Source organism: Neoarius graeffei, chromosome 13 (genome assembly GCF_027579695.1).
Source record: "Neoarius graeffei isolate fNeoGra1 chromosome 13, fNeoGra1.pri, whole genome shotgun sequence".
NCBI classification, from domain to species: domain Eukaryota; kingdom Metazoa; phylum Chordata; class Actinopteri; order Siluriformes; family Ariidae; genus Neoarius; species Neoarius graeffei.
The window spans coordinates 25,675,985-25,701,303 of NC_083581.1; the positions used below are offsets into that span (position 1 = coordinate 25,675,985).

Genomic DNA, 25,319 nt, shown 5'->3' on the forward strand with positions numbered 1-25,319 from the left:
GGTTCACAGGCTCCTGCGGACTCGGGACACAGCCTTTAGGGCCAGTGACACAGCAGGACTAGCAACAGCCAGAGCCAACCTGTCCCACGGCATCAGGGAGGCAAAACGTCAGTACAGCAAGAAAATATCTGGACACTTCAGTAATACCTTCAGTAACACTTCAGTAACACAGTCTCTCTGTCATGGCATTCAAACCTTCACAAACTGCAAACCCCCACCACGGACCTGTGAGAGTGACATCACATTGCTAAACTGCCTCAATGACTTCTTTGGACGCTCTGAAACACAAAACAGCACACCAGCACAGAAGACCACTCCTCCCCCAGATGAGCAGGCCATATGTCTGGCTCCAGCCAGTGTAGAGAGGACCCTCTCCAGGATCAACCCACATAAGGCAGCTGGACCAGATAACATACCTGGTCGTGTTCTGAAGGACTGTGCCATGGAGCTCAAGGATGTCCTCGCTGACATCTTTAACATCTCCCTGAACCAAGCTGTTGTCCCCACATGTTTCAAAGCTACAACCATAATACCAGTGCCAAAGAAGCCCCTCCCATCCAGCTACAATGACTATTGGCCCATAGCACTGACTTCTATCATCATGAAGTGCTTTGAGCGGCTGGTCATGCAGAACATCAAGTCCATCCATCCTCCCTCCCTCTCATGACCATTCCAGTTTGCATATATGTAGGTCAAACAGGTCCACAGAGGATGCTATCTCCACTGCTCTACACCCAGTCCTCACTCACCTGGACTCAAAGGACATCTACAGTATGTGTGAATGGTGTTCTTGGATTACAGTTCAGCATTCAACACAATCATTCCCCAGCAGCTAATACAAAAACTCGGACATTTGGGACTCGACACCTCTCTTTGTAACTGGGTGCTGGACTTTCTTACAGGGAGGCCACAGAATGTGTGAGTCGACAGTAACACCTCCAGGACCATCATGCTGAGCACAGGGGCCCCACAAGGGTGTGTGCTCAGCCCGCTGCGCTTCACCCTGCTGACCCATGACTGTACCAATCTACAGCACCAACCACATCATCAAGTTTGCGGATGACACGACTGTGGTGGGCCTCATCACTAACAACAATGAAGTCAACTACAGGAATGAGGTGAGCCAACTGGTCCAGTAGAGCAAAGACAACAATCTCTTCCTGAATGTGGGGAAGACCAAAGAAATTGTGGTTGACTTCAGAAGAGGTCACTTACAGCATCCCCCCTGACCATCAATGGTGCTGCAGTGGAGAGGGTGAGCAGCACCAAATTCCTAGGGCTGCACATCGCTGAGGACCTCTCCTGGTCCAACAACACCACATCGCTGGCCAAGAGGGCTCAAACTCACCTCTACTTCCTCCACAAACTGAGGAGTGCATGAATCCTTCCCCTCCTGCCAGAAGACTCTGCAACGCATAGTGAACACGGCCAGCAAGATCATTGGTACCCCTCAACCCTCCCTTAGGGACATCTTTCACTCCTATCTCACCCGCAGAACCATCAGCATCGCTGGTGACACCTCCCGCCCTTCACACTCACTCTTCAGCCTCCTGGCCTCAGGGAAAAGGTACCAGAACCTCCGGGCCCGCTCCACAAGACTGTTGGACAGCTTCATCCACCAGACTGTCAGGATGCTGAACTCTGTCCACTACCTACCCCCTGCCCCTGGTCTGTAACACATTCATTTGCACAAGAACTCTCTCTCATCTGTTTGCACATCACACTACAATCATTTGCATTACTGCTGTATCTGCTGCTATTTGTCATTTGCACTACTGTCCATATACACCTCATAAGCTACTCTTCTAAGTACCTTCTCCGTTATGGTTATTGTACTGTATTTGCACTACTGTTATTTTGTACATTGATTTTAGAGGGTATTTTTACACACACACACACGATTCCAAAAAAGTTGGGACAAAGTACAAATCTCATCTCATTATCTCTAGCCGCTTTATCCTGTTCTACAGGGTCGCAGGCAAGCTGGAGCCTATCCCAGCTGACTACGGGCGAAAGGCGGGGTACACCCTGGACAAGTCGCCAGGTCATCACAGGGCTGACACATAGACACAGACAACCATTCACACTCACGGTCAATTTAGAGTCACAAGTTAACCTAACCTGCATGTCTTTGGACTGTGGGGGAAACCGGAGCACCCGGAGGAAACCCACGCGGACACGGGGAGAACATGCAAACTCCGCACAGAAAGGCCCTCGCCGGCCCCAGGGCTCGAACCCAGGACCTTCTTGCTGCGAGGCGACAGCGCTAACCACTACACCACCGTGCCGCCCACAAAGTACAAATTGTAAATAAAAACAGAATGCAATGATGAAATATGGAAGTTTCAAAATTCCATATTTTACTCAGAATAGAACATAGATGACATATCAAATGTTTAAACTGAGAAAATGTATCATTTAAAGAGAAAAATTAGGTGATTTTAAATTTCATGACAACAACACATCTCAAAAAGTTGGGACAAGGCCATGTTTACCACTGTGAGACATCCCCTTTTCTCTTTACAACAGTCTGTAAACGTCTGGGGACTGAGGAGACAAGTTGCTCAAGTTTAGGGATAGGAATGTTAACCCATTCTTGTCTAATGTAGGATTCTAGCTGCTCAACTGTCTTAGGTCTTTTTTGTCGTATCTTCCGTTTTATGATGCGCCAAATGTTTTCTATGGGTGAAAGATCTGGACTGCAGGCTGGCCAGTTCAGTACCCGGACCCTTCTTCTACGCAGCCATGATGCTTTAATTGATGCAGTACGTGGTTTGGCATTGTCATGTTGGAAAATGCAAGCTTTTCCCTGAAAGAGACGTTGTCTGGATGGGAGCATATGTTGCTCTAGAACCTGGATATACCTTTCAGCATTGGTGTCTTTCCAGATGTGCAAGCTGCCCATGCCACACACACTAATGCAACCCCATACCATCAGAGATGCAGGCTTCTGAACTGAGCGCTGATAACAACTCGGGTCGTCCTTCTCCTCTTTAGTCCGAATGACACGGCGTCCCTGATTTCCATAAAGAACTTTAAATTTTGATTCGTCTGACCACAGAACAGTTTTCCACTTTGCCACAGTCCATTTTAAATGAGCCTTGGCCCAGAGAAGACGTCTGCGCTTCTGGATCATGTTTAGATACGGCTTCTTCTTTGAATTATAGAGTTTTAGCTGGCAATGGCGGATGGCACAGTGAATTGTGTTCACAGATAATGTTCTCTGGAAATATTCCTGAGCCCATTTTGTGATTTCCAATACAGAAGCATGCCTGTATGTGATGCAGTGCCATCTAAGGGCCCAAAGATCACGGGCACCCAGTATGGTTTTCCGGCCTTGACCCTTACGCACAGAGATTCTTTCAGATTCTCTGAATCTTTTGATGATATTATGCACTGTAGATGATATGTTCAAACTCTTTGCAATTTTATACTGTCGAACTCCTTTCTGATACTGCTTCACTATTTGTCAGCGCAGAATTAGGGGGATTGGTGAGCCTCTTCCCATCTTTACTTCTGAGAGCTGCTGCCATTCCAAGATGCTCTTTTTATACCCAGTCATGTTAATGTCCTATTGCCAATTGACCTAATGAGTTGCAATTTGGTCCTCCAGCTGTTCCTTTTTTGTACCTTTAACTTTTCCAGCCTCTTATTGCCCCTGTCCCAACTTTTTTGAGATGTGTTGCTGTCATGAAATTTCAAATGAGCCAATATTTGGCATGAAATTTCAAAATGTCTCACTTTCGACACTTGATATGTTATCTATGTTCTATTGTGAATACAACAGGGGCGATTTCTCAGAGACAACAAGGGAAGCCAAGCTTCCCCTAAAATTCTCTCCCCAAACTGCGGCATCGATGACGTTGAATTCTCATTAAAACAATAACTTGCATAACATATGCCCAAGATTGTCTTTACGTTCATAACTATCCTGTAACTTATTTGAGTGATGTCTGACGAACTTGCAGTTCGCTACGAGAATCACCTTTGCTGCCAGGCTGTAACCAGCGTTGCCAGATACTGCTGACGTTTTCCAGCCAAAATATGTTCAAAACCCGCTAAAATGCACTTAAAAAAGCCCAATCTGGCAACACTGGCTGTAACCTTTCTTATTTCCATGGGCTCTATGCGCTGGCAGCCGGGTATCCATTGCACTCTATGAGAGGGCTCTGAACAGCCAATTTCGGCTAGTTGTTATTAGTTAAAATCGACAAAATCGTCACTTCCAGGGAAGCCGGGCTTCTCTGGGACTAAACGAGACAGTGGGAGGGACAAGAAGCCGGGCTGATGAAGGATTATTGGAGGTAGTGAGGAGGGCGGGCTCTGTACTTCGGCGTCGGCGAGGAACACGGAAGTATGATCAGTCAGTCCCTAGCGGATGTTGAGAAAGTGTAGTCGTGTGCCAAAGTGCTGTCCGAATTTCTTTTCATATAAACGTTTCTTCTCATTGATGTCTCTGTACATTACTCTGTAAATAAATGTAAATATTACTCGTTGTGCTCCGTTAACTTTCATCCATTCTATCAGTTTGATCATTCGTGAATTCACTCATTTATTTCATTTGTAGTTCAATCTGGTTGTAGGCTAGCTTGAGCCTTATTGGGATCTGCAGTGCTAGCTGCTAACAGAAACTGGTGAAGTCTCTGGAAAGCACAACCAGCTAGTATGACAGGCTCACAGACCATTTTCTGGAAAAGGAGCGGAGGGCAGAATTTGTGTATAAATAGTGTGCATCATATAATGTTCATGAATCTGAAGTGTGTATATTGTTCAGTAATGTTAAGAGAATGGTGGGCTCTGTGTTATAGGTTATACCTGGGTATAATATTCAAGGTTCTTTGTGTTGCATAGCCTACCTGGTTATGAATTTCCAGACTGTGTTGCAGAAGATGTTCAAGGATGTGTTGCACAGCTGGGTGTTGTGTTAAAGACTCTGTGTTGCATATCAGGGTATGATTGTTCAAGGCTCTTCGTTGAATAGCCAGTGATTTTTGGATGTTTGATATTTTTGATTAAGGATATGAGGCACTAGCCTGGCAAGCCAGACTATAACATGAAATGTACAAGCAAAAATACTTTCTGCCACTAGGTAGGGTTGTCTAGTTCACTATGCTAATGGGGCACACCTTTCTATGCTTTGATATCCAGCCTACAGGTTTTACGATGAATACGTAAAATGGGCTTCCCCTGTTTTAAAAACCAGCAGCCGCCACTGGAATACAATATCAGTTTTTGAGATTTGTAAATTATTGCATTCCGTTTTTATTTACAATTTGTACTTTGTCCCAACTTTTTTTGGAATCGGGGTTGTAATTTTAATCTGATTTTACAAGTAAGGTGAGAGAGAAACGGCATTTCGATTCTCCTGTATGTCCTGGATATATAGTGAATTGACAATAAAAATCTTTGAATCTTGAAAATCTTGAATCTTGGAAAAAGTGTCCTGTATGTCTAATAATTCCCATTATTGCACTCCAGTGACACTCCCAGTGTTTTCCCGCTGACTAGACATGCATTGTCAAAATAGTGAACCAGCTCAAAATTAAAATTCTTTTGATTAACTTTTGTTTTTGTTTTTTGTAGATGTGTCCATATAATATAAAAGAACATTACACAGTGGTGCGAAGATAAGCTTATCTTTTCATGTTGAAAAATATATCACTCATTTGCTGTGCTCACTCATGAAATATACATTTCACCACTCGAAGATAAACTTCATATCTTCATGCAACCATACAGTATCCACTATATGTTTTTACTACTTACTTTTCTTTACAGTATGTTATCCTTAGAAACCTTTAATTTATTTACTTTTGTAAGTGTTTTTTTGCCTTTACAGAAGTTTGTTACTACATGCCTTTAACTGTAAATACAATACCTTGTCTTGCATAATGACATCCCAGTGAAAGGCCTTGGTTCTCCCAGTCAGTGTTTTTGGCTTGCTCTTCTGTGGCAGAGGAGGTGGCATGGGAAGAGCAGGAGCCAGGGCTGATGTAGACACCGGTGATTTCACGGTTGCAAGTTGTGGTACTAGCTCTGGAGTTTTCACTGGTGTGGATGGTAGCTTTAACTCAGGCACCTGTTCGGGTGCCAGGGCAGGAAAGCACACCGGTTCAAGCACTGGCTCCGACAATGGAACGGCTACATTTGCAGCGAATACACGGGGTCTTGGAGTTGGTAGTACTAAAACAGACCCATGATTGTTCTGCACCCTGTCAGTCTCCGGTTCTTGCTCACTTTCAGACTGAATCTCTTTAATGCTTTCTGCAATCTTGGCAGATCCATGGAGTTCTTCATACACATGCTCAGACTGAGTTTTTTGTTTCCAGTCCATGCATAACTTATTAATCACTTTAACCCAGGCATCCCGTTCGCTTCGAATGACCTGTGTACTCATCTGTCCATTTACTGGAATCCGGAAACTAGAAAAGTGAACAAAAATTATATTCATCTTTCATGTTTCTAGAAGTCATATAGTAACATATCCTGAGGTGAACTTTTTCAACAAAAACCTATCAAATATGAATGAGCCTTCAGAAGATTTTATCTATGAGCTATAAAACTCACTGGAACTCATTATTGTTCGTGAGTAGCATAAACACAGAGTCACAGGTGCAGTGGCTCTCTACACTGGCATTGCCATCGGAGAAGTGAATGATGATTGGCAGGTTGGAGGACATGGCTACGTTGGCCTCATCCTCATACTGGCAAATCGCTGTCGAGAACAGGATCATGTGTCCTGGAAAGAGATGTGCCTCATACCTGGCCAACAAAGCATTAATACAGAATCATAAAAGCCCAGAACACACACACACACATCAGCACTGTTACTGAACCTGGTATCCATTAATGAAAGTGTTCATTACAGAGCTTTGACAATTGTTCAGTACTATATCATTAGCCAATTATTATTATTCTACCCACATTCACTGGATATGACCAATCATGCGCTCTGTTTGGATACCCTACTACAAGGATATCAGCTCATATACCATGAGTAGAGAAAAACAAAATGGTGGTGCATGTTGCTGAACCAACTGAGGATGAAATAAAAACTCTATTCAAAAACAAAACCCCAAAAATTGTCATCAAGTATTTAAAAGAAACAGAAATACAGTAGCTAAAAATTCACAAATTGCTATGGTCATTTCGCTGGTTTGTTTAGATTCTAAGCAGAAATGATTTTGTCATATGTTTTGTATAAAGTTTTTATTTATCGAATTTGCAAGAAACAAAAATGCTCTGTTTCTCAAAGTCCAGTGAATGTGGAAAGAATAAAACAGTTATTCCACTCAATCTCGTTGTACATAGCTTATAGCCAACTTGGCACTACACGCCTCGTCTGCTATCAGGTCATGTACGATTTTGTGGAACAACTTTTAATAATAATAATAATAATAATACAACTCCTATTCCAAAAAAGTTGGAACAAAGTACAAATTGTAAATAAAAACGGAATGCAATAGTTTACAAATCTCAAAAACTGATATTGTATTCACAATAGAACATAGACAACATATCAAATGTCAAAAGTGAGACATTTTGAAATTTCATGCCAAATATTGGCTCATTTGAAATTTCATGACAGCAACATATCTCAAAAAAGTTGGGACAGGGGTAATAAGAGGCTGGAAAAGTTAAAGGTACAAAAAAGGAACAGCTGGAGGACCAAACTGCAAATCATTAGGTCAATTGGCAATAGGTCATTAACATGACTGGGTATAAAAAGAGCATCTTGGAGTGGCAGCGGCTCTCAGAAGTAAAGATGGGAAGAGGATCACCAATCCCCCTAATTCTGCACTGACAAATAGTGGAGCAATATCAGAAAGGAGTTTGACAGTGTAAAATTGCAAAGAGTTTGAACATATCATCTACAGTGGATAATATCATCAAAAGATTCAGAGAATCTGAAAGAATCTCTGTGCGTAAGGGTCAAGGCCGGAAAACCATACTGGGTGCCCGTGATCTTCGGGCCCTTAGACGGCACTGCATCGCATGCAGGCATGCTTCTGTATTGGAAATCACAAAATGGGCTCAGGAATATTTCCAGAGAACATTATCTGTGAACACAATTCACCGTGCCATCCGCCGTTGCCAGCTAAAACTCTATAGTTCAAAGAAGAAGCTGTATCTAAACATGATCCAGAAGCGCAGACGTCTTCTCTGGGCCAAGGCTCATTTAAAATGGACTGTGGCAAAGTGGAAAACTGTTCTGTGGTCAGACGAATCAAAATTTGAAGTTCTTTATGGAAATCAGGGACGCTGTGTCATTCGGACTAAAGAGGAGAAGGATGACCCAAGTTGTTATCAGCGCTCAGTTCAGAAGCCTGCATCTCTGATGGTATGGGGTTGCATTAGTGAGTGTGGCATGGGCAGCTGACACATCTGGAAAGACACCATCAATGCTGAAAGGTATATCCAGGTTCTAGAGCAACATATGCTCCCATCCAGACGACGTCTCTTTCAGGGAAGACCTTGCATTTTCCAACATGACAATGCCAACCCACGTACTGCATCAATTACAGCATCATGGCTGCATAGAAGAAGGGTCCGGGTACTGAACTGGCCAGCCTGCAGTCCAGATCTTTCACCCATAGAAAACATTTGGCGCATCATAAAATGGAAGATACGACAAAAAAGACCTAAGACAGTTGAGCAACTAGAATCCTACATTAGACAAGAATGGGTTAACTTTCCCATCCCTAAACTTGAGCAACTTGTCTCCTCAGTCCCCAGACGTTTACAGACTGTTGTAAAGAGAAAAGGGGATGTCTCACAGTGGTAAACATGGCCTTGTCCCAACTTTTTTGAGATGTGTTGTTGTCATGAAATTTAAAATCACCTAATTTTTCTCTTTAAATGATACATTTTCTCAGTTTAAACATTTGATATGTCATCTATGTTCTATTCTGAATAAAATATGGAATTTTGAAACTTCCACATCATTGCATTCCGTTTTTATTTACAATTTGTACTTTGTCCCAACTTTTTTGGAATCAGGGTTGTAATAATAATAACAACATCTCAATGTCATGCTTTTTAGACACTCCCACTTTAAAACTGTCAGTATGATTAGTGAAACTCTTATCCAATATTACCTATACTTGTTTCTCCTTTAGAAGTCGTCTACTTCCTTGTGTAGATACCTCATGTTTTTCATTTCCCTTTAAAAAGTATTCCAATTTCCCATTGCATTCTCAAGTCATTTCTTTATTCTCAAAAGTATTTGCCATTTTGTACGCCTTTGACTATATCTGATAGCTGACTGTATTTAAAGTAGTGTAGGCACTATCTTTTTTCATAATTTTCACTATTACAGTGAAAACCCTGCTTAAATTTTCCCACAACACAAAGTTGTGGTGTTACAATTTAAAACTGAAATGGACTGATCTGGAAACTTGTCATTAATCTACACACAATAGCCCATCATTCTGAAGTAAGGCTTACAAAACATCTATATAACTTGCAAAATTATTTCCAAATAAATATAACAAATTTGTCATTGCATAAGTATTCAACTACATTGCTGCCACCTAAATAAGTGCTGGTGCAACCAGTTTTCATAATTATTTAAATGGAGTGCAAGTGTGTGCAATTACGGTAAGTATGGCATCATCTCAGTATAATACACTTGCTCCTGGAAGGCCGCAAAGTTTATTAGAGAACACACCTAAACCGGCAACACTTACACAAGTCAGTTTACCTATTTTCCAATTCCTGGTGTTTGCCTGCCCTTGTGGGTTTTAAATGAAAATAATACTGTGTGAACTTTATTATACTTTAAATCACCAGCTGGTCACAAGTTTATTTCTACTACTTACAGCACCAGACAATAATAATTTCATTTTCATTTAGCGTGCCTAAAGCTGTGAAGCCAGTGAGCTGATTAATGATGCTAAATTAGAAAAGAATTAATGAAGCTAAACATGTCCATACATCTTCCATTTGAATGATGCGAGCCCTCCTCGCTGCAGAAGCAGCTGGCCCTCATGAAGCCTGGTCAGGGACACTGGTGGCTCTTCAGGCTTCTCATAAATCTCTGCAGGTTGGCTATTCCTGTAGATAATCTGATTTATCAGTTCCAGGATCTAGAATGAGTAGATACACTTGAATGTTACTGTAGAAGTATACATAATGAACCTATTTACTTGGAAATGATCCCCAGTATACTAGGGATAGCACAGTTCCACTCTCTGTATTTGTTTAGTGCTCCAAATATCTGTGGCCTCAAACCAGAAGATGTTCCTTTTTCTTTTTTATGTTATTTAATTTTTTTAATGAGCCATATCATGATGTTCCTGGAAAACACTGGGGGAAAACCCAGAGGTAGAAATGCCAGTTATGTCAGAATGCTCTGTGAATTGTGGCTCTGACAGTCTGACATCAGCTACATCTTCCAAGTTCAAAATTGGTTTTGACTAGAGATGTGCACAAGGCTGGGTTTTTTTCATGCTGTAATTATGAGTTGTAATAATGAGTTGTCATTGTTGTAATAATGAGTATATTAGAGGGACAGTACATGTAGGACGGCTTGGAGATAAAGTGAGAGGCAAGATTGAGATGGTTTGGACACGTACAGAGGAGAGATCCAGGGTTATATTGGGAAAAGAATGCTTGAGATGCTGTTGTCAGGCAGAAGGAAAAGAGGAAGACCAAAGATCAGATTTATGGATGTAATGAATGAGGACATGAGGACGGTTGGTGTGAAAGAAGATACAGAGGACAGGAGGAGATGGAGGAACCTTATCCACTGTCGCGACTCCTAATTATTTTGTGCCCATCAGCGATATTTTCTAACATATGAACTGTAATTGGTTCTATTTCCCCAAAATGACTGCACTCTCGTGCATGCATGAAGGAAAAATAAACATCCCTCTCACTTTCACTACTTTTTTGTCAAGTCCAGCATGAACCTAACCAACACCTTTAAGTCTCAACCAGATTCCCTGTTGACCTTTCTAGCAAGTTTCCTAGAAAGGATACCCCTCCTGTTCTTATATACTTATATCTGTTTAGAAAATACATATATTATCTGTTCATTCTGAATAATACATTAAGATTTGGTTACATCCCTACAGCACATATTGTTGGAGTGGAGTGTATGACTGATGACATCATAATAATAAACTGTCAACTTCCATAATTAATGAAGCTTCTGTGTTTTATAGCTATGAACATTTACATAAATATATACAGTCATGAAAGGAACTGAAATAGAAAGTGTCATGCAGTGGTTCCCAGTCCCAATCCTGAAGACAGTGTCCAGGGACAGAGATCCACTGGTTTAAGATTGGTATTGGACAGTCAATGTCTTTTCAGCAACAAAAATGCCTGAACTCACTTTTTGCTTGTCCTGTGGAGACATAGCCTCCAGCTCGTACTCATGGTGGTCCTTGAACAACACTGTGAACCTGGTCCCTGCAGCATCATGGCAGTTTTTAATGACCTCAAACGGAAACTGCCTCTTCACAATGCCTTTCTCAATACTGCAAACCATTTTTGTGCTGAAATCAATCTGAAGAGACACACATTCCTTTAATGTAACAAAGATTGCATACTTTAAGGAATTTCATAGTGACATGCAGTGAGGATGGCTGAAACTTGTATACTGTATATCATATATCCATCACACACAACTGTAAATGGCCACACATTTGTAGATACCTGACCATCAGACCCCTTTGTGCTTCTTCTTCAAACTGTTGCTACAAAGTTGGAAGCACACAATTGTCTAGAATGTCTTTGTATGCTTTAACGTTATAATTTCCATTCACTGGAACTATAAGACCCAAACCTGTTCCAGCATGACAATTTAATTCCCATGTTCAAAAAGCGAGATCCTTGAAGAACTTGAGTGTCCTGCACAGAGCCCTGACCTCAACCCCACTAAACACCTTTTGGGATAAACTGCACCCCAGACCTTCACCCAGCATCAGTGCCTGAACTCACTAATGCATACTTTTGTCACTGAATGAACACAAATCCCCACATCTCTGCTCCAAAATCTAATGGAAAGCCTTCCCAGAAGAGTAGAGATGTGATCGTCAGGTGTCCACAAACTTTTGGCCATAGAGTGTATACTGTTTTAACCATTTTTATCTTTACTTATTCATGATTATTTGTGTGTGTGTGTGTGTGTGTGTGTGTGTGTGTGTGTGTGTGTGTGTGTGTGTGTGTGTGTGTGTGTGTTGGGGGGGTTTACTTGTCTACAGATATTGTTTTATGTTGATTAAAGAATAAGTACTGGATGTGTCATGGTTTTCGTACCTGGAATACTCTTTTTTGCCATCTGTAAGCATTATATTTGTGCACACTGAAGTTGTACTGCGAGGCTTGTTTTTCCTGCAACAGAACAATGGATGACAGCCAAAACAATTATTACGATGGCTGTAATAAAAAATACTTCCTCTTTTGTCGACAAAAGTGCATCACAAAAAATAAAGGTGGTGTATTCTACAATGGCCGCCTGTGATTGGTTCCAGTTGTAGCTGGGCAAGTCCCTTGAAAAGTGGGTTAACCAGTTTCTTTAGTTCTTTATAGGAAGCATTTCAGTGCATGTATCAAATTCCACTGCATTACGCATAAACAAACATCTTCATCACATACTAACATGCGTCTCTATTGTCTTTGAGATTTCAACACACAGGAATTCTAAATTTACTTGCTGGTGTGCAACAATTTTTTTTTTTGAACATATGACATTTGGCCTTCAAAATATTGCACCAAACTAAATAAAAGCCTTGTGCTTGAAGAGACAACGATTATGATGATTAATGTCTACGAAAAGCCTCAAACCTGAAAGACTACAAGGCAGGTCTGAGGCTTTTCTTTTTTCCTGACTTCCACAAACTCCTTACATTCTCAGGACCCATTGTCTGAGTCTTGATGTTCCTCACCCATTTTCTGTACTAAATTGAGTATTTAATAAGCATAAGTCTTTGTATTTTCCTATACGTTTCAGTGCAGTTAGTGAATAATATGCTTTAAGAAATAATCCGACAGTTACCTCAATGAAAATATTCATTACACTATAAATATAAAGAGCTTAGACATGTCTTATTTAAATACCCCTAAATGTAACACTTAGAAGACATGTCTAGGGTATTTAGCAATGCCTGGAAGACATGTCTTGTGTCTACTGAAAGACGCTAGTGTCTTTATAATAGACACGCGTGTTTTCTTGCATCCTCCATATACACCCATGTCTTCCTAGAAGACACTGAAGTATTATTTAAATACCCTGGTGTTTCATGTACTGTAAATACCCTAGACATGTCTTTTTTCTTTTTTTTACAGTGTACTGGAATAAAAATGCTCATGATAATGGATTGTAGATTGTAAAATACCTCTATTTCATGATAAACATCACCATAAGCATGAAAGGAAAATAATCTACAAACTTGTGTACCCTACTCTAGATGATAAGACTGGGGTGGAATCGAATTCATCTTCAGTAACTGATCAATCCTGATCAGAGTGGCACATGTTCACACACGAGGGACAATTATCTTATCCAGTCCACCTACTGGTATGTTTTTGGGAGGTAACCAGAGAACCCAGAGGAAACCCAGACAGGGAGAATATACACAGAAATGGTACACAGGACCAAACCAGGGCCCCTGGATCTGAGAAGCAGCAACGCTTCCTCCTGCATCACTATGCCAACTGTATTTCAATATTAAGATAAAGAAGTAAAAACACTGTCAATAGATATATACACTATGTATAACTCTTGCCACTTCACCTCTAAATTGAAGCTCTTCTGGAGCAGCTGCAGTTTGTCTCTTCTGGCCTGGTCCAGAGCGTCGTCGATACTCAGCTCTCCGTTCTTCACCATGCGCATAATTTTCAGCTGCATCTCATTACTAAGCTACAAAAATGCAATAAACAGTGAGGGCTGAGCTAACTATTCCAATCCATACTGTAAATAATTAACACATTGTACTTTATATAGGGTCAGGTAGACCCTCCGTTTGGATTTGTTTTAAAGTGAAGATGATGTGAGAAGTGCTAATAATTACACGTATGAAGTAGGAAGCTTATAAGGATGATTGCTTAAAAATCTCAAGGGATTTCATGGCAACTCTGACTTGCGTTTCATTTAGGTATCAATGTGGTCACAAAAGTTTCTCCTGAAATTCTTGAAGAAAATTAGAATAAAGACAAAAACTTTTTTTTTTTTTTCCCTCAGTCAATATCACAAAAGCTCGAGGTAAATTCTTTATTATAGGATGGCCTGGGAATTTGTCAACTGATCCATAAAAAACATTTAAAAAAAAAAAACAACAACACTAGTTAGTTTGTTGAGACAGGTATTTATTTAAGTTCTGGCTGAAGAGCTGCAAAGTAAATAATAATAAAAAAAAGTTAAAATGATATTTGAGTAAAACCAAATTGAAGTCTCCACATATGATTTTAAACGCTTGTAAAAACGTAGCTGTAACATATGTATCATGTTATTTCATTAACGCTATCATGTTGCTCCTCATCACTAAATCTATAACTAAAATAATCATTGGAATATAGAATACTTCATACCTAGTGTACTTCTCTTCAAGTGTACTTCCAAATGCTAGCATATAAATAGTATTCTACTACAGTATTTAAACTAGGATTATACAAAACTACATCTTCCTCCGACTGCTCCTGTTAGGATCACCACAGCGGATCATCATGCTAACCACTACACCACCGTGCCACCCACGTTATACAAAAATACATAGACAGACATGACAAAAAGTGTAACAAATCTAAAAATCTCCCTAACAATTATTTGCCGAAGACGAAGTGAATATCGGTGAATAAATAATATTGGCTGGCTTTGAGTGGTCGATCAGACATATTCCATTCAGCTAGCATGATATTATCTGATATAATATTGGCTGGCTTTTTTCATGGTATTATTATTATACATACACATTCGATGGAACAATTACAGATTTTACAAAAAGTTAAGGGGGGGGGGGGTAACTTACCAATATTGAATGCTGATTCTGATCGAATGTAATTCAATGTTCTGTCAATCCAATGTACATGGACAAAGTCAAAGTTCTAACAATAAAAATGGTACAAGTCCAAAAAGCCTGAACAACCACCCAACTTGTATACAAGCTATATCCAGATTGACGGTTCAAGTTCAAAGTTACTTTTGGTCGGAGTTAACTGTTACACTGCAGTTGTTCAAAACAAAAGGGCTTTGCTGAGTGAAGTCCACGAGTGAAGTCCTCTTGTAAAAGTCTCCGTCACTTTTCCTCACCTCCAAATAGAACTTTGACAATATTTCTGCTATTGCTCTCTTTTCTCATCTCATCTCATTATCTGTAGCCGCTTTATCCTGTTCTACAGGGTTGCAGGCAAGCTGGAGCCTATCCCAGCTGACTACGGGCGAAAGGCGGGGTACACCCTGGACAAGTCGCCAGGTCATCACAGGGCTGACACATAGACACAGACAACCATTCACACTCACATTCACACCTACGGTCAATTTAGAGTCACCAGTTAACCTAACCTGCATGTCTTTGGACTGTGGGGGAAACCGGAGCACCCGGAGGAAACCCACGCGGACACGGGGAGAACATGCAAACTCCGCACAGAAAGGCCCTCACCGGCCACGGGACTCGAACCCGGACCTTCTTGCTGTGAGGCGACAGCGCTAACCACTACACCACCGTGCCGCCGCTATTGCTCTCTTTTCCAGTTTTTCAATATCTGTTGGTATGTTTTTCTCTTGTAAATATGCATGAAGAATATCCAGTGAAATTTTGGTAGCCTTTTGGGTGTTCAGCACATCTGTCTCTTTAAATCTTCCAGTTTAAACCTTTCCCTTTTAATGAAGCAAACCTCGCGGCCATGTTTGCATACAAACTGTCACAGTCACTCACTAGCATGGAAGTTTTACATCTCCGATGTGTCTCTTTTCCAGTTTTTCCATATATTTAATGCGGAAGATTAAATGCGTGAAGAATATCCAGTGAAGTTTTGGTAGCCTTTCGGGTGTTCGGTGTGTCTTTCTCTTTCAAAATTCTCTCTAAATCTTCCGCTTTTAATGAAGCAAACCTCATGGCCATGTTTGTGTACAAACTGTCACAGTCACTCACTAGCGTGGAAGTTTTACATCTCTGATGTGCCTCTTTTCCAGTTTTTCGATATCCGTTAGTATGTTTTTCTCTTGTAAATATGCGTGAAGAATATATAATGAAGTTTTGGTAGCCTTTCGGGTGTTCAGCGCATCTTTAGTTTCAGTTTATTTATTTAGCACTTAAACCTAGCACTGTATCTTCTCTCTTTCCTGGCTGAAAAAGAAATGATTGTGCGCATGCACAGCAGAAAAGTTGTCACTGGATCTTTGTATGTGCTCTGGCGTGTGATGTCGTGTTGTCTTGACAATGTGCAATATTGTAACAATATTGCACGCTCATTCTCCATTGGGGAGAGTGGCGTAATACATGATGGATAAGCGATATGATAATAGTGCATGCCATCAATAAACCCACTAGAAGAGAATAGAATACATGTTTTTATTCCATGGAAAAAGTGGCCCATATGTATAATAATATGCATAATTTGATACATTTTGAAAAAATTCCCTTAATTCATATAATTTTGTTGACTTTTAAGGAAATGTGCTTCTGCAAAACATTTGGAAGGATAACACCTTCTGTCTCACTCTCTTCACTGAGCCTGAGGCAGATAATTGTTTTAGTACAAATACACACGTGATTATTAAAAAAAAAAAGTTGTATTAAAAATAATTTATTTCAATCTTCAAAAGTGTCATGCAAATGTAATAACGGTGTGGCGCAGACTTGTGTCACTTATCTATGCCAACTCATAAAATACTTTGTTTTGAAATGGATAAAATAAATCATAATTCCACTTTACCTTTGGATAATCTTAGACTAAACTTTGGAGCATCTTTAGTGTTTTTAGGAACAGCATTTTCTTTCATAATGTGTAATTCTTCCTCACTTACAGTGACAAAGCAATTGGCCATCATTTTGCCGGGTCGCTTGAGGTAATTATCGATAAATAGTCCGAATTTCTCGACCAATCAGCATGGGCAAGTTTCTATAATCACCTCCGTATTTATACTAAACAGTATTAGTAAACTTGGTGGCATATTTGAAAGAACTAGATGTATGCTTAAAGCATATATGCAGAGCCATGGCCTCACTTTCGTTTATAAATGCCTTGAGACCTCAAGAACGGCACAGGAATAGTTTTAAGCATTAATAATAAATCTAATATAGTAATTTTTATGATTAAAGTGATTTATATACAACCCCAATTCCAAAAAAGTTGGGACAAAGTACAAATTATAAATAAAAACGGAATGCAATAATTTACAAATCTCAAAAACTGATATTGTATTCACAATAGAACATAGACAACATATCAAATGTCGAAAGTGAGACATTTTGAAATTTCATGCCAAATATTGGCTCATTTGAAATTTCATGACAGCAACACATCTCAAAAAAGTTGGGACGGGGCAATAAGAGGCTGGAAAAGTTAAAGGTACAAAAAAGGAACAGCTGGAGGACCAAACTGCAAATCATTAGGTCAATTGGCAATAGGTCATTAACATGACTGGGTATAAAAAGAGCATCTTGGAGTGGCAGCGGCTCTCAGAAGTAAAGATGGGAAGAGGATCACCAATCCCCCTAATTCTGCACCGACAAATAGTGGAGCAATATCAGAAAGGAGTTCGACAGTGTAAAATTGCAAAGAGTTTGAACATATCATCATCTACAGTGCATAATATCATCAAAAGATTCTGAGAATCTGGAAGAATCTCTGTGCGTAAGGGTCAAGGCCGGAAAACCATACCGGGTGCCCGTGATCTTCGGGCCCTTAGACGGCACTGCATCACATACAGGCACACTTCTGTATTGGAAATCACAAAATGGGCTCAGGAATATTTCCAGAGAACATTATCTGTGAACACAATTCATCGTGCCATCCGCCGTTGCCAGCTAAAACTCTATAGTTCAAAGAAGAAGCCGTATCTAAACATGATCCAGAAGCGCAGACGTCTTCTCTGGGCCAAGGCTCATTTAAAATGGACTGTGGCAAAGTGGAAAACTGTTCTGTGGTCAGACGAATCAAAATGTGAAGTTCTTTATGGAAATCAGGGACGCCGTGTCATTTGGACTAAAGAGGAGAAGGACGACCCAAGTTGTTATCAGAGCTCAGTTCAGAAGCCTGCATCTCTGATGGTATGGGGTTGCATTAGTGCGTGTGGCATGGGCAGCTTACACATCTGGAAAGACACCATCAATGCTGAAAGGTATATCCAGGTTCTAGAGCAACATATACTCCCATCCAGACGACGTCTCTTTCAGGGAAGACCTTGCATTTTCCAACATGACAATGCCAAACCACATACTGCATCAATTATAGCATCATGGCTGCGTAGAAGAAGGGTCCAGGTACTGAACTGGCCAGCCTGCAGTCCAGATCTTTCACCCATAGAAAACATTTGGCGCATCATAAAACGGAAGATACGACAAAAAAAGACCTAAGACAGTTGAGCAACTAGAATCCTACATTAGACAAGAATGGGTTAACATTCCTATCCCTAAACTTGAGCAACTTGTCTCCTCAGTCCCCAGACGTTTACAGACTGTTGTAAAGAGAAAAGGGGATGTCTCACAGTGGGAAACATGGCCTTGTCCCAACTTTTTTGAGATGTGTTGTTGTCATGAAATTTAAAATCACCTAATTTTTCTCTTTAAATGATACATTTTCTCAGTTTAAACATTTGATATGTCATCTATGTTCTATTCTGAATAAAATATGGAATTTTGAAACTTCCACATCATTGCATTCCATTTTTATTTACAATTTGTACTTTGTCCCAACTTTTTTGGAATCGGGGTTGTAGGTAGCGTCTGAGTGAATGACTTTGACGTCCATCACGTCACAACAGGAAGTCTATCGGTCTCATCGCCATTTCCACTATACTAAAGCACAGAGCTGACTGCAACTCTGATCCTCTATTTTGAGCTAATTTATCGCCACGCCACGTAGATGTGTTTTTGGCCGGTGCAGCAACAGAACAGAAGGTGGATTTACATTGCATTCATGGCCCAAGAATGTTCAAACTGCAAAGATTTGGATGCGTTTTGGGAGAAGTTCATGGGCACATTGGGTGCCTGTGAAGTGGTCTGTCTTCTGTTATGCACATTTTACTGAAGACTCGTACGAGACCTCTGATCTGTTGAAGAGCGTTGGCTACAAGTTCGTATTGAAAGAGGGTGCAGTACCAACAATTAAAGAAAAATAAAACAAGAAAAGGAAAGTATTTATTTAATTTTAAGTGAGTTCAGTTGCACCAGTCCTGGAGCGTGAGCCAAGGGTTGTTGGTAAAACCTAGGATGGAACAGGACGGGACATATCGCTCGGGCAGTGACCTCCCTGCGGTTGTTGCTAAAACCAATGACATCCCATTCCGTCCTGAGTTTTCGTAATTGCCTGAGCCGAGCAGTAATGGCAGAATACACAGTATGGACAGAAAGAGTGGACCAGCCATCTTATTTCTGAACTGGATATTGCTGCCATCTCGCCCTTACGTGGAAGAAGTGAATGAACGGAGAACTGAACGAACAACTCAAAGTCAGATTGTTTCAAAACAATCGGCCACAAGATCGGCCTTCAAGAAGCGAGAACACAGATGGGTAAGCTCCGACTCTTATTTGGATTAAAAAAAAAACACATTGTTTACCTGCATTTAGATTAATACATGTAACTTGTATTGTGTGTTTAATTTACCGGTGTACAGTAAGATTATTTAATTTGCTTCAGAATGTGATTGTCTCAGTTCATCTGATTATTTAATTAGCCCTTTACATTTTATCAGTGAAAATGCATGCATGTACATATATGTTACATAAGTTATAACACCTATCCTGTTTTAATGAGACTCAACCCACAATCAGTGAAGTCAAATCAGTCTTCGTTGAGCAAGTCAGTAACGGTATTTCTTACTTTCACCATAAATTTTTTATTTACATGACTTTGGTCTATAGCTGTAAAAGGCCTCGGCCTTAAAACCAGTTCCCACTGTGATGTCACGGACTCGAGCATGGCTGGCTCAGCGGGGCAGCTCGAATGCCAACTTTGCAGTCGATTTTAACTCTCAAAAATATATATTTTTTTATTCCCATTTATGCAGCATACAAGAGTCAAGGATGGAGATACTATCCACTCAGAAACTTATTTAAAAATAAAGGTTCTGCATATCTCCTTTAAGGTGGCAGGTCTGAGAACTGTGAAAAAGTGGCTTTGTTAAAGTGCATATCACGGGTAAATTCAGGAGCAAGATCAATGTAATTCTCCTATTTTATATTAAACTTTGGTCAAATATCTGTCACATTTTGTGCAATTTTTTTTACCTTGCGCAATACCAGAAAAATTCAGTTGAAATCAAGCCATTTGAGGTGAATTGGTCAGCCTCTGAAAAAACTTGCCATTTGGATTTCCCGGGAAACAGTGATTTTCGTGACATCAAATGTGGGACACATCCTTCTGAATCCTATGTCAGCGCTGGTTTGTTTATGAGAAAACGGCCTGGTGGTTTTCTGCAAATTTCTTCACCGTTATCACGTAATTATTAAAATGGTTAGCAGATGTATCGTAGGAGGGTGTAGCAACACCAATCATGATGGGATTAGTACTCAGCGTTGTCCAAAAGACCGGACAATGAGAGAGAAATCAGAGCGTTTGGTATACACAGGCTGTGCACTGAAACCGTGCAAGCTCTCGCAGCCTGCTGGCGCTTCCGCAGGTGACGTCACGAATCTGGCTCCAGACTCCCTTGGGATTTTTCCAGACGCGTTTTGTTGTTTTATTTTTTTCCTGCTGTAGACGGATGCAAAATTGTGCAAAATTACCCTTCATACTTTCATATATGGGCGGCACGGTGGTGTAGTGGTTAGCGCTGTCGCCTCACAGCAAGAAGGTCCTGGGTTCGAGCCCCGGGGCCGGCGAGGGCCTTTCTGTGTGGAGTTTGCATGTTCTCCCCGTGTCCGTGTGGGTTTCATATGCTCCGGTTCATGCTCCGGTTTCCCCCACAGTCCAAAGACATGCAGGTTAGGTTAACTGGTGACTCTAAATTGACCGTAGGTGTGAATGTGAGTGTGAATGGTTGTCTGTGTCTATGTGTCAGCCCTGTGATGACCTGGCGACTTGTCCAGGGTGTACCCCGCCTTTCGCCCGTAGTCAGCTGGGATAGGCTCCAGCTCGCCTGCGACCCTATAGAAGGATAAAGCGGCTAGAGATAATGAGATGAGACTTTCATATATCTCATCTCATTATCTCTAGACGCTTTATCCTGTTCTACAGGGTCGCAGGCAAGCTGGAGCCTATCCCAGCTGACTACAGACGAAAGGCGGGGTACACCCTGGACAAGTTGCCAGGTCATCACAGGGCTGACACATAGACACAGACAACCATTCACACTCACATTCACACCTACGGTCAATTTAGAGTCACCAGTTAACCTAACCTGCATGTCTTTGGACTGTGGGGGAAACCGGAGCACCCGGAGGAAACCCACACAGACACAGGGAGAACATGCAAACTCCACACAGAAAGGCCCTCGCCGGCCACGGGGCTCAAACCCGGACCTCCTTGCTGTGAGGCGACAGCGCTAACCACTACACCACCGTGCCGCCCACACTTTAAAATCTGTTACTGAAACTCATGAGGAGATGTATTATATGTGGTGTGGTTTATTCTGAGATTTAAACAACAAGCCCAGGTGACCAGTTTAATTTCAGTGTGCTGTATCTGCACATGAGAAACTCATCACAGGCTGCTCAACAGACTGGAACAGGAACTGCAAATGATTTAAAGGCGCCAATGATTTGTTGCATTTCACAAGTTCCTCTTACAATGTATATAAAAATGTGACAGCACAAACACACTTTAAACGCGTTTAAAATAGCCTCAAATTAGACTTGCATGAATTTAGACTTCATGTGCGTTTGAGAAAACACTATGTATACAATTAAACAGAGAATACTGTGTTAGTCGAGTTAAATCAATCCTTTTCCATGTTCAACTATTATTAAAATGTACCTACAGTAGTCATAATGTTAAACAAAATTAGCCAGTATTGTTGTCATGCAAGTAATAATTCTGTTCAGCCTCTAATGCCAGACTTGACCTGACTCAAGCTGACACTTTGTAATGTCATGCGCTTTACCTGCGGGACATCCTGCATCTTTATGCTGTTCATGCTCTTGGAAATCACTCCAAGCGATAACACGAGTAAGAAAAGACAGATATCCTTTAAAACAAACCGATAAGTTAGCCTGCTTCAGTAAACGTCCTTAACTGTACAGGAAGCACGGTATGAATTCACGCACTCTCCCCAGAGCTACCACACCACCACTGCGCACTCGCCTACTACACACTACAACAGTCTGCTCAAATACTGTAGCACGGCCGGCCCAAGGCATAAGCGAATTAAGCGCCCGCTTAGGGCCCCACACACCACCAGGGGGCCCCCAAGAGCAGTTGGAATGCCCACCTGCGAAAATATTTTTAATTAAAAAAACGTAGAGTGGGGGGAAAGCCCTCCTTAAGGAAAATTCAGTTTTTCTCCAAGTTGAAATGAACCATGTGTTGTTTTAATCATAGTTTTTGACAACAGTGACATGAACAATAATGCCACCTAAAGTTTGCCTAAAGTTAATACTTTTTTTTTTAACAAAAAACAAACATTGTGGGTGGCACGGTGGTGTAGTGGTTAGCGCTGTCGCCTCACAGCAAGAAGGTCCTGGGTTCGAGCCCCGGGGCCGGCGAGGGCCTTTCTGTGTGGAGTTTGCATGTTCTCCCCGTGTCCGCGTGGGTTTCCTCCGGGTGCTCCGGTTTCCCCCACAGTCCAAAGACATGCAGGTTAGGTTAACTGGTGGCTCTAAATTGACCGTAGGTGTGAATGTGAGTGTGAATGGTTGTCTATGTGTCAGCCCTGTGATGACCTGGCGACTTGTCCAGGGTGTACCCCGCCTTTCGCCCGTAGTCAGCTGGGATAGGCTCCAGCTTGCCTGCGACCCTGTAGAAGGATAAAGCGGCTAGAGATAATGAGATGAGATGAGACAAACATTGTGCCAAGGGGGCCTTCCCCCCCCCAGTGGGGCAAAAGGTCCCCTCACTCAAAAAAAGCTGTTTGGATAGCAAAAGTGTTTACTTAAGCCTATAATGTGAAAGAAACAAGAAAATATCCCTGAATTAATGAATAGATGCATTATTTTATTATATTTCGCATTTTAATTTCAATACAATTTTGTGTGGTTTGAACATGAATTAACAAAGAACAAGCTATTCATTAATTCAGGGATATTTTCTTGTTTTTTTGAGTGAGGGGCCTATTGCCCCACCTCAGGGGGCCTTTTACCCCACTGGGGGGGGGGGGGGGGGGGGGGGGTAAAAGGCCCCTTTGGCACAATGTTTGTTTTTGTTAAAAAAAAAATTAAGTATTAACTTTAGGCAAACTTTAGGTGGCATTATTGTTCATGTCACTGTTGTCAAAAACTATGATTAAAACTAAACACATGGTTCATTTCAACTTGGAGAAAAACTGAATTTTCCTTAAGGGGGGCTTTTTTTCCCCCACTCTACTCTAATTATGACAAAAGGAAACGATGCCCCCTGGGGGCCATTTACCCCGCCATTAAGGGGGCGTTTTACCCCACAGACTACACTTTTACAAAAAAGGGTCTTACTTTCAAAATGTGATTCAACTTTTTATACCTAATGTATTTTTTTTAACGTACTGACTTGTCTACTCATACCACATACACAGCTGTGATATCTGACGAAATAGCAGCTATCTACACTGAACAAAAATATAAACGCAGCGGTCCATATTTTATGAAATACAAATGTTCAGATAGAAATTAATTTTCATTTTTATTTTCTATGTGCCCGAGCCCAGTCCAGACGAGAACGTCGTCGCCCAGCAGTCAGGTCCAATCCTCGATGAGGTCTACGTGCATGGAGGCCAGCTTCTCTGAGTCGGTTTCTCACAATTTGACTGCTGACCCTGCGATTGTGTCTCCCCATGGTCTCATCTGCGGTCCGTGTTGCAGTCCGGCACCGATCACGCAGGTGGGTCAGACGGATATGCCGGTCTTGTGCTGGAGTGGTGACACGTGGCCTGCGTGCATGTGGCATGTTGTCTGTGGTGCCATGCTGCTGAAATCGTCGTCGGAGGCGGACTATCGTGGAATAGCACCCCCAATTGACGCCCTACAGCTCTGATGGACATTCCAGCCTGCAGCATGCCAATGGCTCGTTTCCGGTTGATTCTGGTCATCTGTGGCATCTTGACATTTGAACATTTTTGTCATTTTAGGGTGGCCTTTTATTGGCCCCACATAAAGGATGGTCATGACATGCATTACTCAGTGAAATTTTTGTCTGCAATGGTCACACCCGACTGGATCATGGATTATCTCAAGTCTGGGCACTGCTCAGAACTTGAGTAGAGGGACATTTTTTTTTTCAAAAAATGTTTACTGGTATGCTATACTATCATTTGATGTGGGCAGAAAAAGAAATCAGTATCGGATGTACAAAATAAATAAAATCTTTAGGTGCTACGTTTATATTTTTGTTCAGTGTAAATACAGTTTTACTGATATCTGAAAATTATATCACTTACCATGAAATTTGATTTCTCTCTGCTGCGTTGCTGATATGCGATCCACAGTGGATATTTGTATATCCCCATTGTCAAGCCAGTCCATAGCAACAATAGAAATGTAACTTTGCGCCATCTGGTGGTTATTTGGGGTAAAACAGGCCGGGGGCCTTTTACCCCACGGGGGTGTATTACCCCACTCTACTCTAATATCAATGACATGATATAGCAGAAACAAAAGACACAAAAATAAGACACAAAATAACGTTTTTTGTATCATTTTCATAGTTGGTACATTAGGATAACTAATCCTTGCTGCTGGTTGCTGCCACTGCGCTCCTGCACAACCAGACGCACATGACATAACAGGAGTTATTCACTTCGGAAGATAGGTGGACTAGATGGCTAAACCATGTCTCAAAAAAGAAATTATCCATCTGGGGCAGAGAAGAGGAAGAGACAAGAGGAAGAAAAAAAGCAGCAAGAAAAAGGTAAATTTGAATGTCCAATGTTACTATTTTTGTGTCATTAAATTAAAATAATTTATTAATGATGTACTGGTGTACCATTATTTTGCAGGAGCCCTGCTGAGGTTTTTTGGGACACAATCAACCACATCTGCCCAGGCAGATCCGGGTACCTCTGCCTCCTGCTCCTTTGATGAAAG

At 41.2% G+C, this 25,319-nt stretch overlaps 1 protein-coding gene across 3 annotated transcripts in view; it reads right to left on the reverse strand.

Annotated features, from left to right (window-relative positions):
* LOC132896514 (uncharacterized) overlaps positions 1–22,415 on the reverse strand; it is a 165,323-nt gene extending 142,908 nt beyond the window's left edge. For all 3 annotated transcript variants that reach the window (XM_060937402.1, XM_060937401.1, XM_060937400.1), the window contains exons 1-7: positions 22,211–22,415; positions 13,745–13,870; positions 12,268–12,342; positions 11,342–11,515; positions 9,937–10,088; positions 6,568–6,762; positions 5,879–6,422 (exon numbers count right to left, since the gene is read on the reverse strand). In XM_060937402.1, coding sequence (XP_060793385.1) covers positions 5,879–6,422; positions 6,568–6,762; positions 9,937–10,088; positions 11,342–11,515; positions 12,268–12,342; positions 13,745–13,870; positions 22,211–22,243 — 1,299 coding nt within the window. In that variant the 5' untranslated portion in view covers positions 22,244–22,415. The remainder of the gene's footprint in view (positions 1–5,878; positions 6,423–6,567; positions 6,763–9,936; positions 10,089–11,341; positions 11,516–12,267; positions 12,343–13,744; positions 13,871–22,210) is intronic.
* Positions 22,416–25,319: the final 2,904 nt, after the last annotated feature.